Source organism: Sitophilus oryzae, unplaced genomic scaffold (assembly GCF_002938485.1).
Source record: "Sitophilus oryzae breed Bouriz unplaced genomic scaffold, Soryzae_2.0 scaffold_1442_pilon_pilon, whole genome shotgun sequence".
Taxonomy (NCBI): domain Eukaryota; kingdom Metazoa; phylum Arthropoda; class Insecta; order Coleoptera; family Curculionidae; genus Sitophilus; species Sitophilus oryzae.
The window spans coordinates 6,478,820-6,501,064 of record NW_022146107.1 but is presented as its reverse complement, the minus strand read 5'-3'; the positions used below and the strand labels follow the sequence as shown (position 1 = coordinate 6,501,064).

Sequence of the window (22,245 nt, the reverse complement as noted above, 5' to 3'; positions counted from 1 at the left end):
TTAATAATAAAAAGCTAAGATCATTAGCCATAAAATTATGTTATAATCAGGTTATAATAGTTTCTTAATTTCTGACCATAGAACATTGTAATTTTCGACAGCTGCTTTGCCCATTGGCCGACGTAATTTTCATTCAACTTGTAGGTTGAATAAGCAACTTCGATCTTGTTGCATAACATAATTTATTAAATACCATAAAAATTTTCCCTACGATGATAAAATCAGGATACCTTCGATCCGTTAGTCAAGTTGTAAGTAACCAATTAAATGTATCGACTGCCAATGTCGTTTTACCAAAAAAACAAGTCGTCAATGTTGCTCCTCAAAGTATCTCCCTTCTATCCTTGAGCAGATCTTTACCAAATGCAAGCTTTTCTGTCTCTTCAGGCCCGGCTGTTACATCTCAAATTAGGTCAGTATTATCATTAGTAAAACAATTCATATGAGATCTAGAAGTTAATGTTTTCTCAACCATTTCAGATGGGCCCACACAGACATTCATGTTCCAGATTGGAGCAATTATCGTAAAAACAGTGTAAAAGACCCAGAAGTTAAAAGCTCAGATTCGGAAGTTAGCCGAAAAAACTTTACCTATCTTATATCTGGAGCTTTAGGGGCGAGCGGTGTCTATGCTACCAAAGGATTAGTTACACAGTTTGTTAGTTCAATGAGTGCATCTGCTGATGTACTTGCTTTGGCAAAAATTGAGGTTAAACTGGCAGATATCCCCGAAGGAAAATCAGTTACCTTTAAATGGAGAGGTAAAAACAATGTTATGCTACTATTTAATATAATACTTTTTTCTTTCAGGTAAACCTTTATTTATTCGTCACAGAACTGCAGAAGAAATTGCAAGTGAACAATCTGTTGCCGTTTCATCTCTCAGGGATCCTCAACATGATAATGAGAGAGTACAAAACCCTAAATTTTTAGTTGTAATTGGTGTATGCACCCATTTGGGTTGTGTACCAATTGCTAATGCTGGTGATTTTGGTGGATATTATTGCCCATGCCATGGATCGCATTATGATGCTTCTGGAAGAATTCGAAAGGGTCCTGCTCCTCTAAATTTAGAAGTTCCAGAACACACATATGCTAATGAGGGCCTGCTAATAGTTGGTTGAAAATATTAATGTCTATTAAGAGAAAAACAAAATTTAAGAATAATTTGAAAATAACAAAATTACAATACCAATAGTAAGCTTAATTATAAATAAATATTTGATATCTTGTTCTAACTTGTGTAATATCTTTCTCTTAAAATAAAATAAAATTTTGAACGTGATATAATTTTAAATAAAAGTTTAATGAGACCCTGTATTTTCACTTGTTTATATTTTATTTCAAAAATAAAAAATATTTAAAATAAAACATTTTTACTTGCCTCTTATTTATGTAATATATGTAGTTAACCATTTTGTATTAACTGTCAAAGATAATTGGGGGTAGATTTAGGCCTGTTCCAAACACCGTTTTTAACACCGGTGCTGGGCTGACACCGACACTGGTGTTCATCTACAACACCGGTGTTCATCTCGACACCGTATGTTGGTCTTGACACCGGTGTTCATCTCGACAACGGTGTTGGTTTGGACACCGGTGTTCATCTCGATACCGGTTTTGACTACGACAACGGTGTTTGGTAAACGGGTTAAAGAAGAAATAATGTTAATTAACAAGTTCAAAATAAACCTGATAATAATGTCGTATCGGTGGTTATTTTTATCGTTTATTAAAGCGCACCGACTTTAACTTAAATCTTTCAAATTTAAATATATTTTTTTTGCCAGACTAATCACTAAAATAAAGTGGGAGCGTCAGATAAAGAACAAGTAAAAAATTGTTTAATCAAAAATAAACAGAAAACAAAACAAAACATAAAGAAACAAAAATTCGTAGCTGTAAAATAAACTAAAAAATATTAGATTAAAAAAACTAAAAAAAAAACAAACAAACGGCACCATCGACACCGACACCTCTGCCGACACAATGTTGATGTCGACACCGGTGTTCATAGCGATACCGGTGTTCAGATAAATACCGGTGTTGAGATAACCCAACCTAACCTAACACCGGTGTCGAGATAAACACCGGTGGTGAAATGAACACCGGTATTGAGATAATCACCGGTGTCGGTGTTGACATCGGTACACCGACTGAAACACCGGTGGTCATCAACACCTAAAAAAAAAAACGGTGTTCAAATCTCAACACCGAACAGGTCTAGGTAGGATAGCCATTGCTTTTTTTAATTTCTAAACCCTGAAGATAATGATTACTGAAAAAAAATAAGAGTTTACCTTCGTCAAAGCCTTCGTATCACAACAATGTAGCCATTTATTTAAATGCATTTAATTAATAGTAAAATTTGATATCTAGTACTTAAGATTGAAGATAAAAATAGATAGTGATCTATAAAATATCATTGCTGTTTATTCAAAGTGTTTGGTAGTAAATTAATCATACTCAAATATTGTGTCTGAATTCTTGAAATTCCTTTCACAGACACAGATCCAGTAGACGTACTTTAGTTGTTCTATCTGGTTCTATCAACGTAAATACCCACGGTACATTGGAACTCCCTGTATATTTTGTAGGTCTTGTTGACGTCTTGAAAAAAAATGATAATTTTTTTTTCTCAAAAACTATGTGAAAAAAACATAGAAATGCAAAAATAAAAATATAATTAATGCTTGACCTATTTCAATGGAAAATACAAAATGGTATCAGTTATTTTATCCAAGTATGTTAATTACAGTTATTTACTAATAATGTACTTAGTTTTTACAATTTCTTCATGGCTGATAGTCCAGTAAATAAAGACACAAGTATCGGCGCAATTCGTCGACCTTGACTTTTTAGGCGGATTGTGTAGCTTTTGAGCCCTCCATAGGAGTAGTTTTAGGGCTATTGAACGTCCGACCGGCCCTCGCAGGCTGCGATCTTCGCTTCATAGCCATCGCTGACGCCGTTTTTTCGATCATACGGTAGGTACTTGAATAACTGAAGCTTAAAGAGACACCAAGACCAACTGTTAAAAAAAAATCTTGACAAATGAGCTATTATTCGGGGCCTATTTTACCATAAGTGGTCTGGGGGGCCCGTTAAAGGTTGTAAAATGTTCATAATTTCAAATGTAAATTTACATAGCAAAGAAAAAAAAACAGTTACCTACCTCTGATAAAGAAAATAGAATTAAATAAAATAAGCTTTAGATTATGTTTAGATTGATATAATTTTTTTTTTCATTATTTATTTTGTTGAATATAATAATGTTTATTTATTTTTTAAAATTATTAAAAAAATAAAAATAAAAATAATTGTTTTATTTTTTTAACCCAATCTAACAAGAGAATTTTTGAATTTTATTGGAAAAGAAGGCCCGAATTTTTGCTTGTGCCTTAGGGCCCGACCAGATGAAAAATAGGCCCTGCTATATTACTGAAAATATGAATGTTTGTAAAAATCTGAAAATTTTGGACCAAGGAAAGTTTTCCCCGGTTTTTTATTATCATAAAATATGTTTATAATAAACGATTAGGGGAATCGCACGCAATAATTATACATATTATTATTATTTATATTAGAATTTCCAGCAATAAAATTATTATATGCACACCGCTGCGTGGTATACATTTCTATGAATTATATTTATAAGAAAGCAGAGATGATGCTTAGGTTATCTCCAATTAAAACTGTGACCCCTGCAGTGATTTCAATTTTGTTGTGACAACATATTAACATCCTATTAATTTTAGTACGAAAAATAATATATAACTCTGCTCTAAGAAAACAAAATTTCAGTAGTAGTTTGAATCGTTTGAATAACGCAGTGATCATGGCAAAGTATCTAATCGTAAGTAGATATAATTTCACCAATTCATTTAATTTATCCAAAATTACAACTACTACAATAAACCCGCCCCAGGAAATACTACAATGATTTTCTAGATGATTTACATACATATCTTTTATGATATTTAGCCCAACGTACATACTAACAAATGATATTTTTTCCTGGGCTCATCAGGTATCCGAGTGTTGTCTTTTATATTTTGCATATAGAGGCAGAAAAAAAACAATAATAACTTGTTTTAAACTTTTAAACACTATTGTTTTTCGAAATATTCCTTATGAAGATAAGTACATGTTTGCATCCTTTGGAACCATTTCTGAAAGCAGTTATTCAAATCGCTTGTTGGTACTTTTAAAATAGCGTTTTTGAAGGCACTAACATGCCTTTTGGGGACTGGAACTCTGGAAGTTTTCACCAGGCAGTTCAATTTTAATTTTTGGAAAAGTAAAAGAGTCGTTAGGACTTAGGTCGGGACTGTATGGAGGATGGTCAACACAGTTCTCTCATCTTGCAGAGGAATTGTTGGCACATGACACGCTTTTGAGACCAATGTCACCATCTTTTGGAAACTCTTCGAGAAGTATAACTATCGTGGGTATTGGTTCATCTTGGAATATCCAAGCAGCCAATTGCCGTTTATTTTCGGGTTTATAAGAGTAAATTCAGGATCATCACCTCTGAAAATACTAAATATTTTTTTCCTGCGTTTAAACAGTTTAGATTTTTTTGACACCAATTGACTCTAAATTACTTTCTGTTCTTCCGTCAACAGATGCGGTGTCCAAATAATTTATTTACAGTTAGTACTTCAAGCAAAATTGTTTGAATTGTGTTCTTTGCCCTGCCGATCTTCTTGGATCAGATTACAAACATCATCGATGTTTTGCTGATCGAGTGACTGCCGTTGTTGGGGATCGTCACTTAAACTTACCCGTCCACATTTAAGTTCTCCATACCAACGAGAAATTGTCGACTGATGTTACGGCATTCTTGTTGAGACAACGGTCTTTGAAAATTGTAAAAACTATCGCGCGAAGATTGCCTCAGCTTAATTCCATTTTTCTACCGACTCGTCAACTTCAAAAATTCAGTTTACTTATATATCAATATTTTGTTATTTTTTTAAGTTGATATACAGTACGTCTGTCCGTTCTATAGCTACGCGGTATCCGTGAGAGGGGAAACGATATTCTCTGGATGTTTTTCATAAAAAATTAGACGACGCGTCCCATCAATAAAAATTCGACAAATTTGCAAGTGGCCAATAAAATGAGTGGGCGGAGCGATTTGCGGTGACGTACTCGTCAAGTCGACGTATAAAATATATTGCTGTTTATTTAAATGTTTTTTGTCCGTATTCCTTTCATAGACACAGATCCAGCAGATGTGCAGTACATCTGCTGGTTAAAATCACCGCGATCATCTGCAGTGGGATTCTGTAAGCTCCGTAGCAAGAAATTTCCTGTCTAGCTTATGCTATTTGTATACGATTGATGAGTCACTAGACAAGAAAAGTGTTTACAGAATCGGGCCTCTGCTGGATCTGTGTCTATGAAAGGAATGCGCACAAAAAACATTTAAATAAACAGCAATATATTTTATACGTCGACTTGGCGAGTACGTCACCGCAAATCGCTCCGCCCACTCATTTTATTGGCCACTTGCAAATTTGTCTAATTTTTTACGAAAAACATCGAGAGAATATCGTTTCCCCTCTCACGGATACCGCGTAGCTACAGAACGGACAGACGTACTGTACTGTATGTTGGCAAGCGCCTACTATGATTCTACGTGCAAAATAAAAAAGATAAACGTTTTGTTTTACTTTGTTTTACCAACGACGTTTTGTTTTACTTTGAAAATTAAAAAAAGTAGTTTTTGCTTAAATTTTGGGAACTACCGGATTTTTTTCTGGGCTTTTCTTTTACAACCTATGTTTCTATATATTACCAAGAAATTATGTTAATTAACTAAAAATCGAATTTTTTTTTCGAAAAATTCCAAATTTTCGTTTTTTTGGCGAAAAAACTCATAGACGTGTTTCTGGAATCGAAATCCTCTAGAGACTCTATACATTCTAATTACGTTAACTGTATACTAAAATTTAACTGACCAAACACAAATGTATTTAACTGATACGTAGGTTAAAAGTCAATACTATTTTAAGCTAATTACAGCTTCAATTGGAAGGTTTCGATATTAGATTGAACTGACGTCGATGCATTTTTAAGTCGGCGCTCCAACAGAACCGAACAAAAATAAAAGTACAAATTACCCACATTAATTTTTATAAAAGTAGTTTTGGCTAGTATTGTTTTTTTATTATTGCTTTTTATGCAAGACCAAGACCAGTGTCACCCATCACTCTTGCAAACAGCCTTATATTATTACAATACCTTATATCATACAATTTTATATTAATTTATAATATTGTTCAAATAGTTATATAGGTATAGTCCTTATAGCTATCGAAAGATGCGTACAATTTATCTTAGATAGGAACTATCGAAAACAGGAAATTGCCATCCTATCTGATAGTCAAGCAGCACTTAACGCGATCAACTCAGTAACCATCAATTCGAAGTTGGTCAAAGCATGCCTAGAGAAGCTCAACAAATTAGGCAAAGAAAATAAAGTCCTCCTACTCTAGGTGCCTGCTCACCAAGGTATAGAAGGCAATGAAAAAGCAAATGATCTAGCTAGGAAAGGAGCGAACACTCCACTAACTGGACCAGAACAGTTCTGTTTTCCAAACGGGAACCAACTGAAAGCGGAACTGAAGAATCTGGAAGACTCCATCCGTAACTTGGAATGGGTGTCCTCCAACGGTCTAAGACACTCGAAAAAGTTCCTCAGAACTTACGACCGAGAAAAATCAAAGGTTTTCCTTGATTTAAGTAAAAACAATCTTCGGATTGTCACGGGGTTTCTAACAGGATAAACGGGGTTTCTGAAGCTGAGAAACAACGGCGAATGCAGATTTTGTGGGGAAAATGGGGAAACACCAGAACACCTTATCACTGAGTGCGCCGAGACGACGACCATTCGTGCCATGAACTTTGGTACGTCTGATGTCGAGGATGGAGAGCTGGCCTCTGTGGAGCCGTCTCAGATACTGGCTTTTGTTAAAGCCCTGAGAATATATGATGAGTTATAACTCGGTATAACTCAAGAAAGGGGAACGCACAATAGATCTACAGTACGTCTGTCCGTTCTGTGGCTACGGGGTATCCGTGAGAGGGGAACGATATTCTTTCGATGTTTTTCGTAAAAAATAGACAACGCGTTCCATCAATAAAAATTCTACAATTTTGCCAGTAGCCAATAAAATGAGTGGGCGGAGCGATTTGCGGTGACGTCTCGTCAAGTCGACGTATAAAATATATTGCTGTTTATTTAAATGTTTTTTGTCCGCATTCCTTTCATAGACACAGATCTAGCAGAGGCCCGATTCTGTAAACACTTCTCTTGTCTAGTGACTCATCAAATCCACTGCAGATGTACTGTACAAGGTCGCGGTGATTTTAACTCCCCTCCTAAACATTCTACATTCATAGTTCTTATATCGCTTAAGTTTGGATCATGATCCGTCAAGGCAATAAAGATTGGTATTTTTTGTATGAGTAATGTGATTTTTTGTATTTTAGATCCAGGAAATTATTTTATAAAATACATAATTTTAATTACTTAGTTGCATAATTTGCATTTCAATTGCTCATCCAAATTATTTTTAATAAATTATTTATATAATTTAAAATGTATTCGTATAATTTAATTAATGTCGAAAGTTGTGTAATTTTTTCGTATTTTCTATTACAGGTAGCAATTTTGGCAGTCAGTGTAGTTGCAGCATGGTCTAGTCCATCTATAGGAGGACAAGGTAATTTGACTAATTTTAGCATCGATACTCGATACTATATTATCTTTACATCGATAGATAGTACTCGTAGGTCTGTGTTGCAGACATGCAGAGAACCATCGATATGTTTTTTTTTATAATTAACCAGGGTTCGGCATCTGTAGCTCTTGTAATGAATAACTTAGGAGTTTTTTACGTACAGAGCTAAAGTATATGTATTAGGATTACACCAGGAAAATATTTTAAATTTTACAGGGTGGCTCAAAAAATGTGAGTGGATCGAAATGATTTTTTTTAAATGCATTTTTGCTTTTTTTCTGATCACTTTACATAATCCTAAAATTGTACTAAATATATTTTGATAATTTCGGAGGTCTTAATAAATAGATAAAATAATATATTTTTTCAGCCTTTTTAAAAAAAATATTAAAAATACAAGAAATGTCCTGAAATCAAAAGTATATGCTAGGTATTTACTACAGTTGGTCTGTACCTTCTTAAAGGTCTGTACTTACTTTCCTATAAATATCGTAATCTTAAACCACACAGGGTGTTCAAAGTTCTATGCCGAACTTTCTAAAATATAAAATAATTTTTCTTGGCTTTTTTAAATGTAACACTCTCTATATTATTTCTTTGTTAGACGGAGAATTAAAAAATGTAAATTTTTCGTATTTAAAGTATTTTAAATTTTTAGTGGTTTTGCAAATATTCGCGGTTTTATTACATATTATGGATCTTTCAACGGTAAAATACCAGAGAAATATCATTACATGACTTTGGTAAAAAATTACTGTTAAAAGAACTATATTGTAATATAATACCACGAATATGCCCAAAACCGTCTAAAATTTTGAAATACTTATATACCTATATTATATCTATACTTATACTTTTAAATAAAAAAGATGTTACAGGGTTAGGTTAGGACTAAATATATTATATTTTGAAAGTTTGGCATATGATGTTTAACACCCTATATGTTTTAAGCTTACGAGATCTATAGCAAAGTTAAGTACAGACCAACTATAGTAAATACCTAGTATAGTTTTGTTTTCATAAAAAACTGCTGAAAAAAATATTTTGATTTTATTTATTTATTAATATCTCTAAAACTATCAAAACAGATTTTGATTATATCTTAGGACTATGTAAAGCCCGACACACTATTGCCGGACCCTGTATATGATAGCAAAAACAATTATCGATATTAATTTTTAATAGATGGATATGGTGGCCAAGGAGGACACCAAGGCGGACATGGTGGTGGTCAAGGAGGACACCAAGGTGGATTTGGTAGTGACCAAGGAGGGCATCAGGGTGGATTTGGTGGAAGTCAAGGTGGACAAGGAGGTTTCGGAGGTGGCCAGGGAGGACATCGGGGTGGATTCGGTGGTAGCAGCGGACAAGGCGGATTTGGAGGACATCAAGGTGGTGGCTTAGGAGGTGGTCAAGGCGGATTCGGTGCTGGACAAGGAGGATTCGGAGGTGGCCAAGGAGGACAACATGGAGGAGGTAAGATCGTTGACCGGAGGAATCCTATCAACGATATTATAAATAAATAATAGAAACAAACAATTACTATATTCTTCTGATTTAATTTTATATCCATTTTGATGGAAAACGATTTAAACGATCCGTCAAAGCAATCAATAAGTAAACACCAAACCGCATTTAATTACGAATCCTCCTTTCTGAGTGGATCAGGATGAGTTTTTTAAATGGAACACCCTGTACATTGTTGCACTTTTGGCTTCCTTTCTGATCACTTTACAATTACATACTCCTAAGAAACCTCCTGAAATCAAAACTATACTAGGAAGGATACTAGGTCTTTACTTTACTTTCCTATAAATATCGTAATCTTGAACCATACAGGGTGTTCAAAATTATATGACATGCTTTCTAATATAAAAAAGGTTTTTTTTCACTTTTTTTAATAAAACACCCTGTATATTATTGCTTTGTTAGATGGAAAATTAAAAATGAATATTTTTTGTATTTAAAGTAATTCAAAATTTTTAATGGTTTTGTGGATATTGGCAATATTATATTACATGCGAGTTTTTCAACAGAGTAGAAATGCCATATGCATGAGCGTTTTAATATGTAATTAAAACGCGAATATTTATGAAACCGCTAAATATTTTATTTTTTACTTTATGGCTTTATCAATCACTAGTCACTATTTCATATGTATAGTCTGTCCAACTAGAACAAAAATAATATTATTTTGGTAAATGGCATTTAAAGTCTGTCCAACTAAAGAAATTATTATATTATTTCGGTAACTGGCATTTAAAAAATTATGAAATAAATTACTTTTTTTTAAATAACAGACAACAACTGTCTGTATTAAGTATATAAATTGAAGTTTTTTCAATAAAGAATATGGTAAACTTGTTTGATTAGTACATAAAAAATAATTAATCTATATATTACTTTTTAGGTGGAAGTCATCAAGGTGGATATCAAACACATGGATATTAGGTAAATGTACAAAAATAATGAAAATATAATTATGTACATTATGATTTTCAAATAAAAATAAACGTCCTATTTTTTAATTATTTGTTGCTCGTTTTTTTCAGAATAGTTAACTTATTATATTATAGTAATTTATTTTAAGATATATTTTCCAATGATGGATTTTGGTCAATCTTATTGATCATTTTTTGAAGAACAATCTGATATCTGATCTAGTTATTGGAATTCATGATACAAAAAAAACATTGTTTTCCTTGTATCGTGATTGTAATTTCTTTAAAAATATACCATCTGAAAAAAAACGGGGCAGAGTTGGCTGGGATATCATCCATATATCATCAATCCTAAATTCCAAGCCAACTATAGACGCCGTTTTTTTTTCGATCGTTCAGTTTATGGTTCAGATATCTCTGATTCACAATTCTTAATGCATCACAGTCACACACCCTGTACTAACTCTATGTACTTATATTAGCACAACTGTGCTAACTCTATTAAAAAAATATTAAATTTCAAGTTCACCTTAAATTATATAATAATAAAACACAATAACCTCTAAAAAATATACAATACCTGACAATACTTAAATTCTTGAAATGTGAAATTAGCTGCACTTTTTTTTGCTGCAGAATATGGTACAGTAATAACATGTATCAAATTTAAAATGTATTATGTTTAAAGTAAAATAATGTTATTTCTCCTTAGAAGTACTTATAATTTATAAGCTATAACTACAATATATGAAATGATATGAAACAAAAAAAGGCAGGTGTAAAATGTTTTAATGTGAAAAGGTAATTTGTTTTTACAATTATAATACAATGTAAGCAATGATCATGCTTAATATAATAAAAACAAATATAACTGTTTTAAGTATCACAGTATGATCCTGAAATTTTAACATAATGTATCTATGAACTGTTCTATAATTCTTTGGCTTTAGTCTCTGTACATACTGGTACATGTTTCACATGAGAAGTGTACACATCGTAACCTAATGATACAAGATTGTCAAACAATACTCTGTACTTTGTTGACAAAACATAAAAATTTAAGAACTGACATGGAGGCCAAATCATCCATTCTGCAGCGTATAGTCTCCAAGCTTTATCTTTAACTTCTTGGACAAACTCTTCCTTAGTGGAGCCCTCCAACAATGCTATTGTACCAAAGAATGTGGATATACAAAGTGGTGAACCAACAAACTGATCTATAACAATCTTTTTCAATACTATTCTTATTGTATATCCTGGCAATGATCGATCTAGAAACTTATACCAATAATGACAAACAACTCCCACAGTTGTGCCAGAAAGGGTCATATCTCTCGTTCTCTCTTTGTTCCAATTAGGTATTTGTTCTGTGAAGATTTCATAGTTTTGTTCAAGTATATCTCCTACACCTGACAAACAAAGCGATATACCCACATTTGTGTAAAGTAAATATTTATCGCTAAATAACTTGTTAAACATATGGCTCACTTTTGGCAAAATAATTGTTTTAAATCTTTTTCCCAATTGTACTGCCATCAGCTCGCAGATCAAGAATACATCTAGAAGTATAATACTGTTAATAGTAATAGGTTTAATACGAGCATTTTTTACCAAATCTGAGATAAATTAAACACTATGATACTTACCACACGTAAAAACTTAACAAAAAGAGGTTTATTTCAATACAAGCTTACAATAAAATTAGAAATTAAATAAATTATCTTCCTAAGAAAGATAATATGATATCTGATTTAAGAACTTATTCTTATTCATAGTTAAATGAGTATAATCACAAAGTATAATTATCCATTTTGTTATCAAAAATCAAAATCTGATCAAAACTATATAGGTTAATTTTTTGCAGAAAGGAAATTATATAATAGATCTTTAAATGATAGATAATAGCATGATCATCATATATTTATATTATGGGTATATGATGATCATGATCCATGGCACAAAGAAAACAATCATGATCAGATTATTGCAATCAGAGATATAGAGGTAGGCAGAAGGATCAGAAGCGCGGAAATTCAAATCATGTCGACCGCCATATTCGCACAATGGTCTATAGGAGGACGTCGAAAGTACAGTTAAAGTCAGTTAAGCAGAGTTAAAGTAAGTTTCTTGACGGCCATCTTAAGTTAATCTCACGTTAATCTTAAAAATATCGTGTAATATTAGAATATATATAGAACTACGGTCCTAATTTACAAAATCACAAACGCAGCAAAATCGCAACTCGCAATAAAGTAATATTGGAAACAAGCAAATAAAAGAAATCACAGTCGCATGAGTCAATCGTAGGTTGCGATTGTGATTTTAAAATCGCTGCGATTGAATCGCAGTTTGCGATTTGTTGTTTATCACTAATAGCTCTGCTAATAGGTATTACGGGTTATAGGCATTATAGACAATTTACTGTTTGTTGTAACTAGTAATAAGAGCAAAACGTGTATCTGAAAAAATGTAGAATCTGACAAATACGTTTTGGAATCTGAGATGTGAGGTAATTTAAAATTATATATTATATGATTCTCGTTAGTACCACCAAACCACGTCATCCGTGCTCGAACCAGCAACCAGGCTTCGGAAAACTACATGTTACTTTTAAAAACACTACATAAACTACATTACATGTAGTTAATGTAGTTTATGTAGAGGGTGTATAGTTTATGATGAGTTTATGTAACATATGTATGTAACTTTCAAATGTCAAAGGTATGAGGTGAGGTTATAATAAGTTAAAGCTTTAGAAAACACATAATGTATTTAAGAAAACAGAAGAAATATGGCTTTAAATATAACCATTTACATCATATTATTTAGACTCTTCATATAAAGCAAAATTATTCATAATATCAATAGGTAGTTTATTAACGTAGTTTTCATGTAGTTAACGAACAGGAAAAGACGTAGTTTTTGAAGAAAAACTACACGTAGTTAATCAGGTAAATTACGTCTTAATTAACTACTTCCGAACCCTGCCAGCAACCTAGTGCTTACATGGTGCTTACTAGATAGGTAGTCAACCGCACTTATTTCGCATTTCGGCCGCAAGGCCGGCTATATCTATGGTTCGAATAGAACATTTCAAAACATTTCAACTATGCATTTCGAAAATCATCTGTCATAAATAATAACCATATTTTTAAAATTTAAAATTTTATGTTTTGCGGTGTTTATCTCATATTAATTAATTAGTTGTTATTCGAAGAACTCAAAACTCAAAATCCAACATGAAATTTACTGTTAAACATGTTATGAAACAATCAGCAAGGATAGGCGAATTAAGTCATATTAAGGCCGATTTCGGAATTAAAATGGAAACGCCGTTAGTACTACTTCATACTCAAGCTGGACACATTCCACACATAACACATGAAGTTTTAAAACTAATTAGCAAAGAGCCCCAGATATTACAAATACCATTAGTTAGCATTCATAATTATTATGATGCTATACAGGATTACGATGGAAGAATTTCAGAATTTGTTGGAAGTAAAGATACTATATCATATATTACCCTTAATGATCCTTCAAATTTAACTAGGCAAGGCCATCACGTTAAGGAGATGGTACCTATATTTACAAAAAATGGAAAAGTGCTTTATGATAGCCAGAAATATATGGCAATGATTAATAATTTGAAACCAGATATGTACACTTTGCTATCTGATGGAGATACTAATATTGCTAGTTCTCAAAAACGAATAACAAAATCTGTAGAAAATACTGCTGCCTTTAATAAGCAATGCATTAGTTACCAAAAGAAGTCATCCAATCTTCAAGATAGTTTTGTTATAGCTCCAGTAGTAGGTGGTTATTGTTTGAAGTCTCGGGAAAAATTTATTGAACTGATTTTACAGAATGATTCTTTTGTTCATGGTTATTTAATTGATGGACTTCATAATAATGGCCCAGAAGTAGAATTTATCCCTTTTAACGAAGTAGAATTAGTTGTGAAAAAAGTGATTGATAACTTGCCAGAAAGCAAACTGAGGGTAATAAGTGGATGTTGGAGTCCTGTTAATATTATTAAACTTGTAAAATGTGGTATAGATGTATTCGATACCTCATATTGTAGGATATTAACAGAAAGATCAGCTGCACTTACATTTTCAATAAATGAAAATGATCTGTCTGAGGCATATGAAATAAATTTACGTCATAATCAATATGCTGAAGACTTCAAACCATTGCTTCTAGGATGCCAATGTATTACATGTAATGGATATTCTCGAGGATATATTCATCATTTATTAACTGTACAAGAGTTACTTGGTTCGGTTTTGATTATGATCCATAATGTTCACCATATTCTTAGATTTTTTTCAAAAATCAGGCAAAGCATAAGAGATGAATGTCTGGTTGATTTAGAGAATAACATTTTAGATCAGTACAATGAATTTCAATGTCAGAAAATCAAAAATTTGGAAAATGAAAATAAATAGAAATTAGAACTGATTTTTTTATTTCAATTTAAGAATTATTTAAAAAAATATGTGCCTACCTATTATTAGAAACAGAAATATATTATCTCGTGGGCGTACAGCGAAAATCCACTAAGTCACATGTTTGGGTGAATTGGATTAAACACACCACTATGTCCAGTTTTTCACAGTCTTTAACATGAAAAACACATTAAGTCGGCATCCTTATATTATAAGGATGCCGAAATTGGACTTTTGAAAAATGGGGTTTTCATGTTAAAGACTGTGAAAAACTGGACATAGTGGTGGGTTTAATCCAATTCAACCAAAAATGTGACTTAGTGGATTTTCGCTGTACGCCCACGATCTATTTATTTAGATAGATGATTGTTAATTTGTTTTTAAGTGGGATTAAAGTGCAATAATTATTAACACTTGTTGGACAGAAATTAATAGAGATGATAGGTATTCAAAAATATATTTTTCCATAACATTTGTAGAATTTTGTAGGAAATCCTTTTAAACACTGAAATTTATCAAAATATGATTGACCATTACTGAAATTAACTTATATAACGCGCTTTGGTTAAATCAATATACTTGCATTAAGGTGAGTCTACATACTATGACCATCCACCAATGTTTATTTTGCTAATATGGACACACAAATGGTAATCGTATTCGTCATCTATGTTGATGTGATTTTTTCTGGCATACTATCTCACATATATTTTTAGATAATAGTTTATCAAAGTCACCAACATTCTTTATTTCAATTTCTCCAGAATGCTTATGGCATTTTAAAGGCAAATTCTTGCCAATAGCTTTAAAACGCTTGAAAGTCATTCCAATATTTCTCCATAGCTAAAATATGATTAAAATTATTCATGAGATACCTATAAAGGCATTTTATATAGGGTGGTCCAAATTGTAATCATTTTATTGGTGGCATATTCTGTAGATAGAAATAAGTAAAAAAGTTCCTATTAAATTTATGTCCTAAAATAATTTGTTTTGGAGATACAAAGTATTTTGTTGGTGTAGAACATGTAGTTACAAAATAGTGTAAACAGCATAAAAAATATATTTTTGGAACTTATTCTACTATACTATAATAATATAGCTACCTTGCTTTTTCTGGACAGTTGCGCCATATTCCCCATAACATAGAAACCTTCCTTAGCTCTAGAAAGCGCTACACATGCTCTATTCTCAATAGATAGAAAACCAATCTTATTCTCAGTATTATTTCTAACCAAAGATAACAAAATAATTTTATTTTCTTCCCCTTGGAAATTGTCAACCGATGTAATTTGAATATTCTGAAGATCATCATTCTTATGAATTTTTTTCCTTTCTTTTCTTAAAACTTCAACTTGGCCTAGATAAGTAGCTAGTATGGTAATATCCTTGGGTTCATACTGATTTTGAAGAAGGTATACCGCTAACCGAATAAGAAACTTTGCTTCATAGGTATTTTCTTTGCTTGTATTAGCATCATTCTCCAAATTATCGTGGCTTATAAAATACATGTTCTTTCCAAAACCTCTAACTGATGGAAACTGTTCCACACTTTCGTGATTAGTGAGTTCTGGATATATACTTGGAGAAATTAAACTGGCAATTTCTGGTCTCATTCGATACTGAACATTTAAAGTGTGGTATGGAATATTATTGTTTACCATTCTCTCAAAAAGACTCACGCCAAGATTATAATCAGTTTCTATTGTATAGTCAGTGGTAGAAGGTTTTAATTGAAGATGATCTCCTAGTAGAATGAGATGTTGACAGTGTTCTAGAAATATAAGAAATACATTTAGCTGTAGGTGCAATAAAACAGAGCAACATTATTATTTTAACTTTTTTGTGATCGAGGTCTCACAAAAGTGGAAAATTAAGTAAATTTTGCACAGCTGATCGCGAGTTACTTCGAGCCCTTTTTAAACGTTAAAATTATAATATGAAAAATATAGCTAATTTTTATATTTATAACTTTTAAAACTCTTTTTAGGAATAACCTATTTATATTAATATATTTGTTAAAATAATATTAAGCAGAACAAAATTCATTTGAACAGATCATCTACCGTTTTATAATAGACGTATCTCCGAAAAACAAGTGTTCTATTTAGACATTTTAAATAGCTCAATGCAGCGCGCTGAAAATGCGCTGCAGCGGTCTCCAACAAATTCTCCACAAAGGTATAGACATTTTTTATAAATTTACCTGTTAGAACAGGAATTATGTGAGACTCTAATACCTCAGCAGCTTCTTCTACAATAACAATTGGACATTTTAATTCTTTTATAGTCGAATACATCCTAGCTGCTACTGTAGTGGTCATACCAATTACTTTTTGTGTTCTCATAATTTCAACGTTTATTTGATTTTGAACGTCTTTAAGTTTTTTATATTCTTTTATACATAATTCTGTAAGCGGTTCCAGTTCTTCCACCAATATGGATTCATATTTTTCTAACATGATATAATAAAGGCGCCATCGCTGACATGATGTTTTAGCCTTCTTTTTCAAGCCATTCTAAAATAATAAAATGTCTATAGTTTAATAAAATTAAAAAAAGAATTTTCACTCACAATTGCATATCAAATATGTAATTGTATTATTTACTAACGAGTTCTCTCATATGTATTGACAAATCTGTGATAGTAATGATTGCTGAAGTACGATTAAAGTTTGTTTTGATTGTGTAGACATTAAAGAATGAACAAAATTAATTCACTGTCATTTCAGCGCTATCACGCTATATATGAGTTATATACCCCGCTGGCAAGAGAACCTTTAGGTCGGCGTTTACATGTATAGGAGTGAGTCGTTGTGGCGATCTAAGGTCTGTTCCCAGAAGAATCCCTGACTAGTCAGCACGTTTCTCATTGGTTAAAATGCCTAGAAACCTGATTGTTAGTCTGGTTTCTACACATTTCAACCAATAAGAAACGCGCTGACTAGTCAGGGATTCTTCTGGGAACAGGGCCCTAGTAAGTCGGAGTGAGCAAAAATACGAAGTATTTATTACATAACTACTTAATCTGACGCTAGATTCCATGCGCTTGGGAAAATACACGCCTTCTGTCTTTATTCAGCATCTTATTTTACTAAGCGTGTTGACCGTACTCTTCGTACACATGAAAACCGGCACCCAAGACCAGAAATCGTCCCATTGCTGCCAAAAGTCACTAACTTACTTTTTATTACTTCCGAGAAAAACGCGTCTAAAGATGAATTGCATTGCATAAAAATGTTATAGTAACTATTCGGTATTAAAATACAACATAAATAGCCAGAAATCGTAGTTAATGACTTTTTCAATCGATTCTCCGCTTCAAAATACAGTTAGTGATTGAATTTTCAGGTTCGGAAAAATGTTAGTTAGTGACTTTTGGCAGCAATAGGACGAAATGCCGACCTTTAGTATATATGAGTTATTACCATTGTATTCTACAATATTATTGAAAAAACCGGCTTCGGCGATGGCTACGAAATGAAGATTGCCGTCATTTTATATGTAAATTTATATGGGAAATATCATCGATTCCTAAACATTTTATTTCTTATCAGTGAGAAACATCGGCGTCGTCGGCCTTGCAGAATTTGTCGGGTATTTACAATGGTCGAATTGTATAATTACAAGCTTTAATAAGCATATTTAATAGACAAAAAGTATCTAGTCGATTAGTAACCAATTGGCACAGTCCGAAAATTATCGATTTTTATTTTCAAAATTCGGAGTAACAAAAAAAAATTCTGTAGTAAAATACAGAGAAAACGGTCCTGCCATCTAGTAGTCTTAGCCCAGAAACGTCTTAGATTGATCTACTTTAAAAGTACATATACAAGAGTATTATATGTACCAGCTCCCAGAGAGAGAAGTACATAAGAAAGGAAGATTCCAGACAAGCGACGAAGACTTATTTAAACGCTATTAAGATCAGGCACCACTTTGGAATCAATTATGAGAGCATCAAAGAGAGCAGTCTGTTATTCGGCAAACAAACTACAAAGAGCTCTTCTGAGCAGTTTCAGGGTAGCAATAATATACCGGGTGGTGCATAGTCGTAGGCATAGGTCGTTGGAAACATAGGAAATCCCATGCTTTGAACTGTCCAAATATCGGCTTCCCTGATAATTTTACAGCAAAACCCTATAGGTTTTTTAAAGGTCTCTTTATGCTGAATACACATGTAAAATATGAACAGTTAACAATGCAAAACCGGACAAATGCCAACAAACCTTAAGTTATCAACTTGTGATTTTATCACTGTCAAATGTTATTTGTTGTGCTGTTTACACTATGGTACACAATATGATCGAAAAAAACGGCGTCAGCGATAGCTATGAAATGAACATCGCTGTCATTTTATATGTAAAATTATATGGGGAATATCATTGATCGTCATTTCCAAGCCAACTGGACGCCGTTTTTTTTCGATCATACGGTTAGTACCTACAGTTAGAGCACTTTCACACACGCCGGCAAAATCGGTGCCGGTACCGGAGCTGAAATCTTTTGGAACTGACAACGGAACTGAAATCTCTACAACTGTCGGAACGGGTGCAAAGCCGACGCCACACACTGATCAAAAATCGCAATTTCGTGATCGAAATTCAAGAATTCAATTTCTTCATACGAAATTCAAATTAAAGTATTGTAATTTCATATGTGTTAGGGTGCAGCCACACTATCCTAAAAACGGCGTATCGGCGTAACGGCGTAATGATCTTGAATAGATTTCCAGTAATTCTATTGGCTGAAACATTCATCTGTCAGAAATTTTATCTGTCAAATTCATCTGTCAAAAATTTCAGCCAATAGAATTACTGGAAATCGATTCAAGGTCGTTACGCCGTTACGCCGATACGCCGTTTTTAGGATAGTGTGGCTGCACCCTTGCTCAAGTTCTGAACAAGTTACCCATTTGCCATTATTCCCAAAAAATATTTCTGCATATCCGAAGTTGACAAAAATCAATAATTTTCTTTGAATTGCACAATATAAATAAAACAATATCATTTTCTTAGAATTTCCATACTTAAGTAGCGTAAGTAATCACATCCTAATATATATGATATGAAAGAGTTGTTCTTTCTTCTTTATTTTGAATAATTATAATTATCAAAATACTGCTTAGTAATTATGTAATTTATTAATAGCATGCCATCTACGTAAAATGTATGAGTAAATCGTAGAATATCTTTAGTGAGACACGAGATGACATGCTAAAATTTACATTACAATATTGTTTGGAATGTTATGAACATCATAATTGTTAGTGCAGCTGCCACTGTCTGCCCCTTGCGCCAGACAGTCGTGTTTCATTTGTTCCTGCGCGTTAACGCAATCGCGTTGATATGCATCAATAATTATACTTGCCCCCAACAGTCCACAAAATTCTCATTCATGGGTCAATCTTTGTGAAGAATGCAATGTTTTCTATCGGAGAATTGTGCGGAGAGGCCCAAGATCAAAAAACAAGGATATAAGAAGGTACAGAGAAAGTTTCACAAGGAAGTTTAATGCGCTTAAAGTAAACGAGGATCTTTTTCACCGTTTACTGCTAAGTTCTGATCCATATATAAGTTCATATTCTACCAAGAACTACAAGAAAACCAAAGTAGAAAATGAACTTAGAGATTTATTGGTTATTGAATTGAAGAACAAGATAACGAGGAAAAGGAACAGCTCGTCAACGAGGAATTTTCAGACAGCGAGAGTGACTAACTAATTACAAATGCCATTATATTATTTATAATATACCATGTTTTTCTGTAAACATTTTTTTTCGTCATAATCGTTGCGTGTCGTTTTACTAATTTAAATCTGTTTGGGGATTACTTTTACTAAATACATAAATCTATTCTATAGATATATTTCTTTTCTTTTTCTTCCAATTTGGAAAGTCCATTTACTTTACATTTTTGTGTTCATTATATCACACTAATTTTTTTCGTAAAATTAGTAAATTCTACGCTAATGAAAATCTCCTTTTTATAAGTCTGCCTTAATATGGATGGTATTAATGGTATGATATTCAGCCATGAATTTACAATAATGCTCCCTTAGAGTTTCACCCCTTGCTTGGGGTTGGTTTTTCCAAAAAAATTCATTACAGATATCTGCATTATATTATATATTTCTAAACATAATGTATTTGACATTTGACCTACCTATATTGCTTCGTTAAGAAGATCTTAATTTCGATTACGAATTTGCGATTTTTGATCAGTGTGCGCCGGCGCCGACTCCGGCACCGAATTTGCCGGTGTGTGTGCATGTATTTACAAGCTATAAGGAAAATACAACAACGATTCGTTAATATATTAACACATAAAGAACTACAACGTTTTTACTGTTCTCTCTTGGTTCAGTATTATAAATGTATTGTACTCTTCTTACATACGGAAATCTCGACCTAAACATAACCCTTGCCATCCCAGTATTATGCCATACCATTCCTAGAGATAACCCATACATTTTTAGTTTACATTAGCAACCAATCTTTCAGATTACCATAAGTAATTATCCATAAAAATGTCTACTATAACACTTACCATGATTAACCTTTTAAAATTTTAGCTATTTATATTATGACTAAAAGACATTTCAATTTTTTTTTATTAGGTAGGTACCTATTTTATATTACTTAATATCTACGTATATTACCTCAAGATAATGAATTTTATTTAGTAGATATTTATAAACATTTAAGTAATCTGGACTGTATTTTTGATCTCCTTTAACAATTCTACCAATTAAATCGAACATATTTGTGGGTGCAAATTTAACTATTGCTTTCACAAAAATTTTCATAAAATCTTGATCCCTAAAAAATACACATTAAAAATTAGGTAAAAAAATTACCACAATGCGTTAAGTAATAATGTACAATAAAATCAATAGGACAAACATATTCACTTTAAATTTATACTTGAAATATAAATGTTAGGTAGTTAGGTAGTTTTCGTAGAAAATTTTAGTACAAAGTGATCCAGAAAAAATATAGTAATCTGCTAAAGAAAAATGAAATAAAAATTTAATGCCGTGATCCTTTAAAGGCAATTAAACACCTTTTTTTCTATCAATGCGACAGATCTATTTCAGGACTATGTTACTAGACATTTAAAATATAAACATTAGATGCGTCTTCAAAATCTTTGTTACCATAGCGTATTTATCTCCGAACAATTAAACATAGTTCATTATTACTATAATCTTTCTAAGACCACTTCCTATTCACTAGTTAAACGTTAGAACGCGTATAAAATAAAAATGATAAATATGTACTGTCTATAAAGCTGCCCACAGAGTAGCCTACATGTGTGCCATACATGTACAACGATCAGCCTGAACTAGGGTTTCCGTAACCGGAGCTGTTTTTCGGAACCGGCAATTTTGGTACCATGCCTCTTAGGAACCGGGAATTTCCCGGTTTCTTCGGTACTGACTAATTTTTGATCAGTGGTGGTGCAGTTCATTAATCAGAAAGCAAGGAATGGGTTTTCAAAGTAAAATGGATAAAAAATTGAGATTTTTAATGAAAATAATATCAAATTATTAAGTAATCAGTCATGAAAAAATTAACATGAACACGACTAAAGA

The 22,245-nt window shown here is 32.5% G+C and overlaps 5 protein-coding genes across 6 annotated transcripts in view; 3 read left to right on the top strand and 2 right to left on the bottom strand.

Annotated features, from left to right (window-relative positions):
• The first annotated feature begins 93 nt into the window (after positions 1-93).
• LOC115877162 (cytochrome b-c1 complex subunit Rieske, mitochondrial-like) lies at positions 94-1,313 on the top strand. The gene is made up of 3 exons (XM_030893319.1): positions 94-412; positions 481-761; positions 811-1,313. The coding sequence occupies exons 1-3, from the start codon at positions 213-215 to the stop codon at positions 1,122-1,124; spliced, it is 795 nt and encodes a 264-aa protein (XP_030749179.1). The 5' UTR covers positions 94-212; the 3' UTR covers positions 1,125-1,313.
• Positions 1,314-3,706: 2,393 nt separating this feature from the next.
• Positions 3,707-10,285, top strand: LOC115877157 (probable H/ACA ribonucleoprotein complex subunit 1). 2 transcript variants are annotated; one of them, XM_030893314.1, is made up of 5 exons: positions 3,707-3,856; positions 7,676-7,736; positions 8,940-8,957; positions 8,991-9,230; positions 10,165-10,285. In XM_030893314.1, exons 1-5 carry the CDS (start codon positions 3,839-3,841, stop codon positions 10,203-10,205), a joined length of 378 nt encoding a protein of 125 aa, XP_030749174.1. In that variant the 5' UTR covers positions 3,707-3,838; the 3' UTR covers positions 10,206-10,285. The 2 variants fall into 2 exon arrangements, with proteins under 2 accessions (XP_030749174.1, XP_030749173.1); XM_030893313.1 differs by having other exon boundaries at positions 8,940-9,230.
• A 682-nt stretch (positions 10,286-10,967) lies between these two features.
• Positions 10,968-12,108, bottom strand: LOC115877156 (mpv17-like protein 2). Its single transcript, XM_030893312.1, has 2 exons — positions 11,842-12,108; positions 10,968-11,754 (listed from the first exon to the last, which is right to left on the bottom strand). Exon 2 carries the CDS (start codon positions 11,729-11,731, stop codon positions 11,126-11,128), a length of 606 nt encoding a protein of 201 aa, XP_030749172.1. The 5' UTR covers positions 11,732-11,754; positions 11,842-12,108; the 3' UTR covers positions 10,968-11,125.
• Positions 12,109-13,200: 1,092 nt separating this feature from the next.
• On the top strand, positions 13,201-14,662 carry LOC115877155 (queuine tRNA-ribosyltransferase accessory subunit 2). Its single transcript, XM_030893311.1, has one exon. The coding sequence runs from the start codon at positions 13,435-13,437 to the stop codon at positions 14,647-14,649; it is 1,215 nt and encodes a 404-aa protein (XP_030749171.1). The 5' UTR covers positions 13,201-13,434; the 3' UTR covers positions 14,650-14,662.
• A 428-nt stretch (positions 14,663-15,090) lies between these two features.
• The window catches only part of LOC115877153 (NFX1-type zinc finger-containing protein 1-like), a 38,666-nt gene continuing 31,511 nt past the window's right edge, over positions 15,091-22,245 (bottom strand). The window contains exons 5-8 of the mRNA XM_030893310.1: positions 21,310-21,469; positions 16,856-17,168; positions 15,756-16,423; positions 15,091-15,492 (exon numbers count right to left, since the gene is read on the bottom strand). Coding sequence (XP_030749170.1) covers positions 15,313-15,492; positions 15,756-16,423; positions 16,856-17,168; positions 21,310-21,469 — 1,321 coding nt within the window. The 3' untranslated portion in view covers positions 15,091-15,312. The remainder of the gene's footprint in view (positions 15,493-15,755; positions 16,424-16,855; positions 17,169-21,309; positions 21,470-22,245) is intronic.